General features: G+C 45.1%; 1 protein-coding gene across 2 annotated transcripts in view; it reads right to left on the bottom strand.

Annotated features, from left to right (window-relative positions):
• Nucleotides 1–252: 252 nt before the first annotated feature.
• Nucleotides 253–12,259, bottom strand: part of PDCD2L (programmed cell death 2 like) — a 51,740-nt gene continuing 39,733 nt past the window's right edge. For both annotated transcript variants that reach the window (XM_030192742.1, XM_030192741.1), the window contains exon 8: nucleotides 253–477. In XM_030192742.1, the coding sequence (XP_030048602.1) occupies nucleotides 347–477 (131 nt within the window). In that variant the 3' untranslated portion in view covers nucleotides 253–346. The remainder of the gene's footprint in view (nucleotides 478–12,259) is intronic.

Genomic DNA, 12,259 nt, shown 5'->3' with positions numbered 1-12,259 from the left:
GAGTCTGACGTCCTGCAGGGCTTCGTTCTGTTTCTGTGAGTCCGACGTCCTGCACATTGTACGTGCAGGATGTCAGACTCGGAAACAAAATGAAGGAAGAAGACATTGGCTGGCGGGGGTTGGGGTCCCCCGCCAGCAAAGGTAGCAGACGGCGACGGCGGGTTGATGGCAGGAGGGGGGGGGGGGTTGAGAGGGTCGTCGGCAGGGGGTCCAGGGCCAAATCTACGGGGGCCCAGGCCCCCGTGGCCCCACAGTAGCTACGCCCCTGGCAGTGACAAGTGTCCGCTATTGAAAATCCAGTTTTTTCTTGTTTAAACTATGCAGCACAGCAGAAACCAAATTAACTCTACTCAAAGAAGCGCTGATCCGGGTCTTCCTGTACAAAGGCAAACTCCTCTAAAGGACACTGTTGATCGGAAGCCCAACAGCTTTTCTGGCAGGTGTAAACTAATACTGTTCCAAATTCCACCGACACATCTGGAGAGAAGAAAGTAAAAATGAAGGTCAGCAAGTGAGACCGAGACAGGCTGCCTACAAGGAAGAACTTACACAGAGAACTGGCACATACAGAGAATGTAATTGACAAAATATGAAGGACACTTATTCGGTACTATTCCTCAAAAATTATATACAAAACAATAAGAATAGATATTTGCATTATATATTAGTGTACTTATCTATTTATTCATATAGTGCTTTTGTCTTACTCACATTAACCTGTTCAAGCATCTCTATATATAAAAGGCACCACCAACGTTCTAAATGAAGCCTCCAGCCGGAAGTGTGAAGGGGGAGAGATATCCGGTTTCCCCACGAGTGTCTGCCCCGCCCTCGCTCTCTCTGTAACACTACTACTACTATTTAGCATTTCTATAGCGCTACAAGGCGTACGCAGCGCTGCACAAACATAGAAGAAAGACAGTCCCTGCTCAAAGAGCTATGTAATAAAAGTGAGCCAAGTATAGGACAATCAAGCCATTGTGACATCACTGATGAGGTTGGCTCTTATTGGTGGCCTGAGGCATTATGACATCACAATATTAGCTCTGGTTACAAGAGACTACTACTACTACTATTTAGCATTTCTATAGCGCTACAAGGCGTACGCAGCGCTGCACAAACATAGAAGAAAGACAGTCCCTGCTCAAAGAGCTATGTAATAAAAGTGAGCCAAGTATAGGACAATCAAGCCATTGTGACATCACTGATGAGGTTGGCTCTTATTGGTGGCCTGAGGCATTATGACATCACAATATCACCTCTGATTACAAGAGATTACTACTACTACTACTATTACTATTTAGCATTTCTATAGCGCTACAAGGCATACGCAGCGCTGCACAAACATAGAAGAAAGACAATCCCTGCTCAAAGAGCTTACAATCTAATAGACAAAAAATAAATAAAGTAAGCAAATCAAATCAATTAATGTGAACGGGAAGGAAGAGAGGAGGGAAGGTGGAGGCGAGTGGTTACAAATGGTTACGAGTCAAAAGCAATGTTAAAGAGGTGGGCTTTCAGTCTAGATTTAAAGGTGGCCAAGGATGGGGCAAGACGTAGGGGCTCAGGAAGTTTATTCCAGGCGTAGGGTGCAGCGAGACAGAAGGCGCGAAGTCTGGAGTTGGCAGTAGTGGAGAAGGGAACAGATTACTACTACTATTTAGCATTTCTATAGCGCTACAAGGCGTACGCAGCGCTGCACAAACATGGAAGAAAGACAGTCCCTGCTCAAAGAGCTATGTAATAAAAGTGAGCCAAGTATAGGACAATCAAGCCATTGTGACATCACTGATGAGGTTGGCTCTTATTGGTGGCCTGAGGCATTATGACATCACAATATCACCTCTGATTACAAGAGACTACTACTACTACTATTTAGCATTTCTATAGCGCTACAAAGCATACGCAGCGCTGCACAAACATAGAAGAAAGACAGTCCCTGCTCAAAGAGCTATGTAATAAAAGTGAGCCAAGTATAGGACAATCAAGCCATTGTGACATCACTGATGAGGTTGGCTCTTAATGGTGGCCTGAGGCATTATGACATCACAATATCAGCTCTGGCTAAATCACTGCTATATGTAATAAAAGTGAGCCAAGTATAGGACAATCAAGCCATTGTGACATCACTGATGAGGTTGGCTCTTATTGGTGGACTGAGGCATTATGACATCACAATATTAGCTCTGGTTACAAGAGACTACTACTATTTAGCATTTCTATAGCGCTACAAGGCGTACGCAGCGCTGCACAAACATAGAAGAAAGACAGTCCCTGCTCAAAGAGCTTACAATCTAATAGACAAAAAATAAAGTAAGCAAATCAAATCAATGAATGTGAACGGGAAGGAAGAGAGGAGGGTAGGTGGAGGCGAGTGGTTACGAGTCAAAAGCAATGTTAAAGAGGTGGGCTTTCAGTCTAGATTTAAAGGTGGCCAAGGATGGGGCAAGACGTAGGGGCTCAGGAAGTTTATTCCAGGCGTAGGGTGCAGCGAGACAGAAGGCGCGAAGTCTGGAGTTGGCAGTAGTGGAGAAGGGAACAGATAAGAAGGATTTATCCAAGGAGCGGAGTGCACGGGAAGGGGTGTAGGGAAGGACGAGTGTGAAGAGATACTGGGGAGCAGTATCACAAACAGTGAAGGAAAACACAGCAAAGCACGAACTCAAATCGCTCTCTCTGTAACAGCAGAAGCCCTCACTATCTCTGTAACACAAACACAGCAGGAAACTTAACACAGAAGGACTCGACTCCAAGGGGGGAGGGGACAGAGAGGACAGACAGCACAGGGGAAGGGACACACACACTCCCACATGCACACAGAAGAAAACCTTGCTAGCCCCCGTTTCATTTGCATCAGAAACGGGGCTTTTTTTACTAGTATCTATATATACACATACATATTCTCCACAAGGCTCTGCAGCCAGACTCATATTCGGAAAGGCGAAATATGAAAGTGCCAGACCCCTTAGGAAAAAATTACATTGGCTACCACTAACAGACCGAATTACATTCAAAATCTGCACCTTGACTCATAAAATCATCCACGGAGAGGCCCCGATTTATATGTCATATAAGTACATAAGTAATGCCATACTGGGAAAAGACCAAGGGTCCATCGAGCCCAGCATCCTGTCCACGACAGCGGCCAATCCAGGCCAAGGGCACCTGGCAAGCTTCCCAAACGTACAAACATTCTATACATGTTATTCCTGGAATTTTGGATTTTTCCAAGTCCGTTTAGTAGCGGTTTATGGACTTGTCCTTTAGGAAACCGTCCAACCCCTTTTTAAACTCTGCTAAGCTAACCGCCTTCACCACTTTCTCCGGCAACGAACTCCAGAGTTTAATTACGCGTTGGGTGAAGAAAAATTTTCTCCGATTTGTTTTAAATTTACTACACTGTAGTTTCATCACATGCCCCCTAGTCCTAGTATTTCTGGAAAGCGTGAACAGACGCTTCACATCCACCTGTTCCACTCCACTCATTATTTTATATACCTCTATCATGTCTCCCCTCAGCCGTCTCTTCTCCAAGCTGTATAGCCCTAGCCTCCTTAGTCTTTCTTCATAGGGAAGTCGTCCCATCCCCGCTATCATTTTAGTCGCCCTTCGCTGCACCTTTTCCAATTCTACTATATCTTTCTTGAGATGCGGCGACCAGAATTGAACACAATACTCAAGGTGCGGTCGCACCATGGAGCGATACAACGGCATTATAACATCCTCACACCTGTTTTCCATACCTTTCCTAATAATACCCAACATTCTATTCGCTTTCTTAGCCGCAGCAGCACACTGAGCAGAAGGTTTCAGTGTGTTATCGACGACGACACCCAGATCCCTTTCTTGGCGTAGCTATAATTCGGGTTCTTTTTCCCCACATGCATCACCTTGCATTTGCTCAAATTAAACGTCATCTGCCATTTAGCCGCCCAGTCTCCCAGTCTCGTAAGGTCCTTCTGTAATTGTTCACAATCCTGTCATGAGTTAACGACTTTGAATAACTTTGTGTCATCAGCAAATTTAATTACCTCGCTAGTTAAACCCATCTCTAAATCATTTATAAATATATTAAAAAGCAGCAGTCCTAGCACAGACCCCTGAGGAACCCCACTAACTACCCTTCTCCATTGTGAATACTGCCCATTTAAACCCACTCTCTGTTTCCTATCCTTCAACCAGTTTTTAATCCACAATAGGACATTTCCTCCTATCCCATGACCCTCCAATTTCCTCTGTAGCCTTTCATGAGGTACCTTGTCAAACGCCTTTTGAAAATCCAGATACACAATATCAACCGACTCCCCTTTGTCCACATGTTTGTTCACTCCTTCAAAGAACTGAAGTAAATTGGTCAGGCAAGATTTCCCCACACAAAAGCCATGCTGACTTGGTCTCAGTAATCCATGTCCTCGGATTGCTCTGTAATTTTGTTTTTAATAATAGCCTCTACCATTTTCCCCGGCACCGACGTCAGACTCACCGGTCTATAATTTCCCGGATCTCCCCTGCAGCCTTTTTTAAAAATGGGCGTTACATTGGCTACCCTCCAATCTTCCGGTACCATGCTCGATTTTAAGGATAAGTTGCATATCACTCCGTAAGCTCGTTTTTCAGTTCTATCAGTACTCTAGGATGAATACCATCCGGTCCAGGAGATTTGCTACTCTTCAGTTTACCGAACTGCCCCATTACGTCCTCCAGGTTTACCGTGAAGTCAGTAAGTTTCTCCGACTCGTCCGCTTGAAATACCATTTCCGACACCGGTATCCCACCCAAATCTTCCTCGGTGAAGACCGAAGCAAAGAATTCATTCAGTCTCTCCGCTACGTCTTTGTCTTCCTTGATCGCCCCTTTTACCCCTCGGTCATCCAGCGGCCCAACCGATTCTTTTGCCGGCTTCCTGCTTTTAATATACAGAAAAAATTTTTTACTATGTTTTTTTGCCTCTAATGCTATCTTTTTTTCATACTCCCTCTTGGCCTTCTTAATCTGCGCCTTATAGACCTATCAGCAAGAAACACAAAAAGTTCCTCACGTACTTTTCTAAACCTCCACTACCCTAACTGTAAGGGACTTAAATACAAATCATTATATGCATCCAGCTTCTCCTACATCTGCGCGCAACGTTGGAATGCATTGCCGAATGCCTTGAAAACAACACACGATCTAACAGCCTTCCGGAGGTCACTGAAAACCAAATTATTCAACGAGACTTATAATAATAATCCTTCATAAAAGACTGATTTCACATCTGTATTAGAACTAATCAACACTGAATTTCTTAAACTGGTTACTTTAATTATACTGTTATTAATTAATCGTTATACTTTATCCTACTCTCTGCATATCTGTAATGTATTAATTATTTTTCTTACTTCTAATTTTCCTGATATCTTATGTACTTTAATTACTACTACTACTACTTAACATTTCTAGAGTGCTACTAGGGTTACGCAGCGCTGTACAATTTAACAAAGAGAGACAGTCCCTGCTCAAAGAGCTTACAATCTAATAGACAAGTGAACGGTCGGTTCGATAGGGGCAGTCAAATTGGGGCAGTCTGGATTCACTGAACGGTAAGGGTTAGGTGCCGAACGCAGCATTGAAGAGGTGGGCTTTAAGCAAAGACTTGAAGACGGGCAGGGAGGGGGCTTGGCATAAGGAGGCAGGAAGGTTGTTCCAAGCATAGGGTGAGGCGAGGCAGAATGAGCGGAGCCTGGAGTTGGGGGTGGTGGAGAAGGGTACTGAGAGGAGGGATTTATCCTGTGAACGGAGGTTACGGGCGGGAACGTAAGGGGAGATGAGGGTAGAAAGGTAGTGAGGGGCAGCAGACTGAGTGCATTTGTAGGTAAGAAGGAGAAGCTTGAATTGAATGCGGTATCTGATCGGAAGCCAGTGAAGTGACCTGAGGAGAGGGGTGATATGAGTATATCGGTTCTGGCGGAATATGAGACGTGCAGCAGAGTTCTGAACGGATTGAAGGGGGGATAGATGGCTAAGTGGGAGGCCGGTGAGGAGTAAGTTGCAGTAGTCCAGGCGAGAGGTAATGAGAGCGTGGACGAGAGTTCGGGTGGTGTGTTCAGAGAGGAAAGGGCGAATTTTGCTGATGTTAAAGAGGAAGAAGCGGCAGGTCTTGGCTATCTGCTGGATATGCGTAGAGAAGGAGAGGGAGGAGTCAAAGATGACTCCGAGGTTGCGGGCAGATGAGACGGGGAGGATGAGGGTGTTATCAACTGAGATAGAAAGTGGAGGAAGAGGAGAAGTGGGTTTTGGTGGAAAGACGATGAGCTTGGTCTTGGACATGTTCAGTTTCAGGTGGCAGTTGGACATCCAGGCAGCAATGTCGGATAAGCAGGCCGATACCTTTGCCTGGGTCTCCGCGGTGATGTCTGGTGTGGAGAGATACAGTTGGGTGTCATCAGCATAGAGATGATACTGGAAACCATGAGATGAGATCAGGGAGCCCAGGGAAGAGGTGTAGATTGAGAAGAGAAGGAGTCCAAGAACAGATCCCTGGGGAACACCAACAGATTGTCATGGCGGCATAATGTAAGCCACATTGAGCCCGCAAAGAGGTGGAAAAATGTGGGATACAAATGCAGCAAATAAAAAAAAAAATAATAAATATATATAACGCAAATATCTATTCTTATTGTTTTGTACATACAGAGAATGGTCAGATAAACATAGACGGCTCCCATGTCAAGAAAACTAGTTTGCCAATCCAATCTTAAGCAGATGCGACATGATTGTGTTGGTCAAAATATATATCATGAAGATTTTTCTGCTGAAGTAAATAGCACGGTTCCCCCTTTAAAACAACAATACTCTTACTCTCTGCAAAGTTAAAATCTGAAATGATTAAAAAAATTGACTTACCAATGTCGTTTCTAAAATACAAAGCAGAGGAGTGTGGTAGCCGTGTTAGTCCACTCTTAAGGTGATCAATAGAAATTAAACAAAATAAAACATGGAAAAGAAAATAAGATGATACCTTTTTTTATTGGACATAACTTAATACATTTCTTGATTAGCTTTCGAAGGTTGCCCTTCTTCGTCAACCTTCAAAAGCTAATCAAGAAATGTATTGAGTTATGTCCAATAAAAAAGGTATCATCTTATATTCTTTTCCATGTTTTATTTTGTTTGATTTCTATTGATAATATACAAAGAAAATAATCTTTTCTATCAAACACTGTATGAAAAAGCTCAAAACCTTGTAGCATGGGTTAATTACTGGTACTTTCGGAAGTGAGATAACATACACCCTCTGGCATAGTCAACAGTAGCTGTATCAAATCAAATGCTGACGACCCTGATATGCAGGCTGACCCAGGAAAAGAGAAAATGGAGGGAGCAGAGGGATACCCGGGGGGTGGGGGAGGTAGAGTGCAGAAAATGTACACCTCTTGAGCACCGAGCCCAACAAGAGGTTAACATTTTTAATAGCTGTAGTAGAAACCCAGATAAGGCCCATTTTTGCAGTGAAGTGAGGGGCTACTGGAGGATCCTGGGTATACAAACCTTCAGGCGCAAAAGGATTTTTATTACTTACTCAAAGGTGAAACAGTCTAATTATTAAGAACATAAGAGTAGCCCTACTGGGTCAGACCAATGGTCCATCTAGCCCAGTATCCTGTTTTCCAAACAGTGGCCAAGCCAGGTCACAAGTTCCTGGAAGAAACCCAAATCATGGCAACATTCCATGTAGAACCCCAGAGAATATCAAGATTCTGGAACCCTAAAGAGTGACAAGATTCCATGTAGAACCCCAAAGAATAGCAACATTCCATGTAGAACCCCAATGAATAGCAAGATTCTGGAACCCTAAAGAGTGACAAGATTCCATGCAGAATCTCAGAATAGCAACATTCCATGCTACAAATCCCAGGGCAAGCAGTTGCTTCCCAAGTCTGTCTCAATAGCAGACTATGGACTTTTCCTCCAGGAGTTTGTCCAAACCTCTTTTTAAACCCAGATACGCTAACCACTGTTACCACATCCTCCAGCAAAGAATTCCAGAGCTTAACTATTCATTGAGTGAAAAAATATTTCCACGTAACTTCCTCGAGTGTCCCCTAGTCTTTGTACTTTTGGAATGAATAAAAAATTGATTCACTTCTACTCATTCTACACCACTCAGGATTTTGTAGACCTCAAATCATATCTCCCCTCATCCGTCTCTTTTCCAAGCTGAACAGCCTTAACCCCTTTAGCCTTTCCTCACAGGAGAAGAGATCCATTTCCTTTATCGTTTTGGTTGCTCTTCTTTGAACCTTTTCTAATTCCGTTACTTCTTTTTTTGAGATAACGGCGACCAGAACCGTACGCAATACTCAAGGTGCGGACGCACCATGGAGTGATACCAGGGGCGTAGCCAGACTTCAGCCGGAGGGGGCCAGAGCCCGAGGTGAGGGGGCACATTTTAGCCCCCTCCCCCCCATGCCGCCAACTTTGACGACCCTCTTGACCCCCCCCTCCCGCCACCAACCCTCCCCCGCCGTGGGCTACCTTTGCTGGCGGGGGACCCCAATCCCCGCCAGCCAAGGAGGTCCTCTTCTTCCTCCGAAACGTGCAGGACGTCAGACTCACAGAAACAGAACGAAGCCTAGCTGATCTGCAAGGCTTTGTCCTGTTTCTGTGAGTCTGACGTCCTGCCCGTACAACGTGCAGGACATCAGAAACAGAACGAAGCCTTCGGAGAATGAAGAGGACCTCCTCGGCTGGCGGGGATTGGGGTCCCCTGCCAGCAAAGGTAGCCCACGACGGGGGAGGGTTGGTGGCGGAAGGCGGGGGTCAAGAGGGTCGTCGACAGGGGGTCCAGGGCCTAATCTACGGGGGCCCAGGCCCCCCCAAGCTAGGCCACTGAGTCATAGTAACATAGTAACATAGTAGATGACGGCAGAAAAAGAATTGCATGGTCCATCCAGTCTGCCCAAGACAAACTCATATGTGTATACCTTACCTTGAATTTGTACCTGTCCTTTTCAGGGCACAGACCATATAAGTCTGCCCAGCAGTATTTCCCGCCTCCCATCACCGGCTCTGGTACAGACCGTATAAGTCTGCCCTCCCCTATCCTCGCCTCCCAACCACCACCCCCTCTTCCCCCCACCTGCTCCGCCACCCAATTTCAGCTAAGCTTCTGAGGATCCATTCCTTCTAAACAGGATTCCTTTATGTTTATCCCACGCATGTTTTAACTCCGTTACCGTTTTCATCTCCACCACCTCCCGCGGGAGGGCATTCCAAGCGTCTACCACCCTCTCCGTGAAAAAATACTTCCTGACATCTTTCCTGAGTCTGCCCCCCTTCAATCTCATTTCATGTCCTCTCGTTCTACCGCCTTCCCATCTCCGGAAAAGATTCGTTTGCGGATTAATACCTTTCAAATATTTGAACGTCTGTATCATATCACCCCTGTTCCTCCTTTCCTCCAGGGTGTACATGTTCAGGTCAGCAAGCCTCTCTTCATACGTCTTGGAACGCAAATCCCATACCATCCTCGTAGCTTTTCTTTGCACCGCTTCCATTTTTTTAACATCCTTCGCAAGATACGGCCTCCAAAACTGAACACAATACTCCAGGTGGGGCCTCACCAACGTCTTATACAGGGGCATTAAAACCTCCTTTCTTCTGCTGGTCACTCCTCTCTCTATACAGCCTAGCAATCTTCTAGCTACTGCCACCGCCTTGTCGCACTGTTTTGTCGCCTTCAGGTCCTCAGATACTATCACCCCAAGATCCCTCTCCCTGTCCGTGCCTATCAGACTCTCCCCGCCTAACACATACGTCTCCCTTGGATTTCTACTCCCTAAGTGCATCACTTTGCATTTCTTCGCATTGAATTTTAATTGCCAAACGTTAGACCATTCTTCTAGCTTCTTCAGATCCCTTTTCATGTTTTCCACTCCCTGTGGGGTGTCCACTCTGTTGCAAATCTTGGTGTCATCCGCAAAAAGGCAAACTTTACCTTGTAACCCTTCGGCAATGTCACTCACAAATATATTGAACAGAATCGGCCCCAGCACTGATCCCTGAGGCACTCCACTACTCACCTTTCCTTCCTCCGAGCGAACTTCATTCACCACCACCCTCTGGCGTCTGTCCGTCAACCAGTTCCTAATCCAGTTCACCACTTCGGGACCTATCTTCAGGCCGTCTAGTTTATTTAAGAGCCTCCTGTGGGGAACCGTGTCGAAAGCCTTGCTGAAATCTAAGTAGATGACGTCCATAGCACGTCCTTGATTTAATTCTCCTGTCACCCAGTCAAAGAATTCAATGAGATTCGTTTGGCACGATTTCCCTTTGGTGAAACCATGTTGTCTCGGATCTTGCAACTTATTGGCTTCCAGGAAATTCACTATCCTTTCCTTCAGCATGGCTTCCATTACTTTTCCAATAACCGAAGTGAGGCTTACTGGCCTGTAGTTTCCAGCTTCTTCCCTATCACCACTTTTGTGAAGAGGGACCACCTCCGCCGTTCTCCAATCCCTCGGAACCTCTCCCGTCTCCAAGGATTTATTAAACAAGTCTTTTAAGAGGACCCGCCAGAACCTCTCTGAGCTCCCTCAGTATTCTGGGGTGGATCCCGTCCGGCCCCATGGCTTTGTCCACCTTTAGCTTTCCGAGTTGTTGATACACACTCTCTTCCGTGAACGGCGCTCTATCCACCTCATTTTCAAGTGTACTTTTGCCAGTCCCTCTCGGTCCTTCCCCACGGTTTTCTTCAGTGAAAACAGAACAAAAGTATCTATTTAGCAAATTGGCTTTTTCTTCATCATTTTCTACATAGCGTTTTGTTGTATCTATTAGTCTCACAATTCCCTTTATAGTCTTTCTCCTTTCACTAATATACCTGAAGTTTTTGTCTTCCCTCCTTACATTTCTAGCCATTTGTTCTTCCGCTTGCGCCTTCGCCAGACGTACCTCTATCTTGGCTTCTTTCAGTTTCATCCGGTATTCCTCCCCGTGTTCCTCCTCTTGAGATTTTTTATATTTCTGGAACGCTAACTCTTTAATCTTTATTTTCTCAGCCACTTGCTTTGAGAACCATATCGGTTTCCTTTTTCTCTTGCTTTTATTTACACTCTCCTTACATAAAGGTCTGTGGCCCTGTTTATTACTTCTTTTAGCCTGGACCACTGTCCTTCCACTTCTCGTATGTCCTCCCAGCCCATCAGCTCCTTCCTCAGGTATTCTCCCATTTTGTTAAAGTCAGCTCGCTTGAAATCCAGGACTTTGAGTTTAGAGTGGCTGCCATCCACATGAGCCGTTACATCAAAACAAACCGTTTGATGGTCACTGTTTCCCAGGTGTGCAGCCACTCGGACATTTGACACACTATCCCCATTCGTGAGCACCAGATCCAACGTGGCTCCCTCCCTCGTGTGTTCGTTCACCATTTGTCTGAGCAGAGCACTTTGGAAAGCATCCACAATCTCTCTACTTCTTTCCGATTTTGCAGATGGAACCTTCCAATCTACATCCGGCAGATTAAAATCTCCCAACAACAGCACCTCTCTTTTCTTCCCCAACTTTTGAATATCAGCGATCAGATCTTTATCTAGTTCTTCCAATTGTGTCGGGGGTCTATAGACAACACCCACATGGACCAAGGTTCTATCCTCTCTTTTTAAGGTGATCCATATCGCTTCTTCCTTTCCCCAGTTCCCTGTCATTTCAGTCGCTGCAATATCATTTCTCACATACAGAGCTACTCCTCCACCTTTACGTCCCTCTCTATCCTTCCTAAAAAGATTATAGCCTGGTATGTTTACATCCCATTCATGGGAACCATGGAGCCATGTCTCTGTGACTGCAACTATGTCCAAGTCAGCCTCCAAAATCAGGGCTTGAAGGTCATGAATTTTATTGCTTAGACTGTGAGCATTTGTGGTCATCGCTTTCCATGTACATTTCCTAGTATGTGTTTTGGTTTTAGTGATTTGTGAGGGTGTTTTCTCTTTGGGTACCTTCTCATATTTTTGTTCCCCCTTCCTTGCTTTTTCTTTTTTTTCCGCTTCAGTTTTATTTTCAGGAACATCACAGTGCTGTAGTGGAGCAAAAGAATTTTGTAGTAGTAACACTTGTGCGGGTGGATGCTTTTGTGTCACATGATGAAGTCTGCCTGAGCCTACTGTGAACCATCTGTTCCTTTGTGGTTTTATTCTCTGAGGAAGTGGTGAGAAGTTATGATTCTGCACAGTCCTATAAGTTGCTTTAATTGCATCTAATTCTTGCATTACAGTCATAC

Source organism: Microcaecilia unicolor, chromosome 2 (assembly GCF_901765095.1).
Source record: "Microcaecilia unicolor chromosome 2, aMicUni1.1, whole genome shotgun sequence".
In the NCBI taxonomy this organism is placed as follows: domain Eukaryota; kingdom Metazoa; phylum Chordata; class Amphibia; order Gymnophiona; family Siphonopidae; genus Microcaecilia; species Microcaecilia unicolor.
Note: the sequence above shows the minus strand (reverse complement) of the source record. Positions and strands in the feature narration are given on the sequence as shown.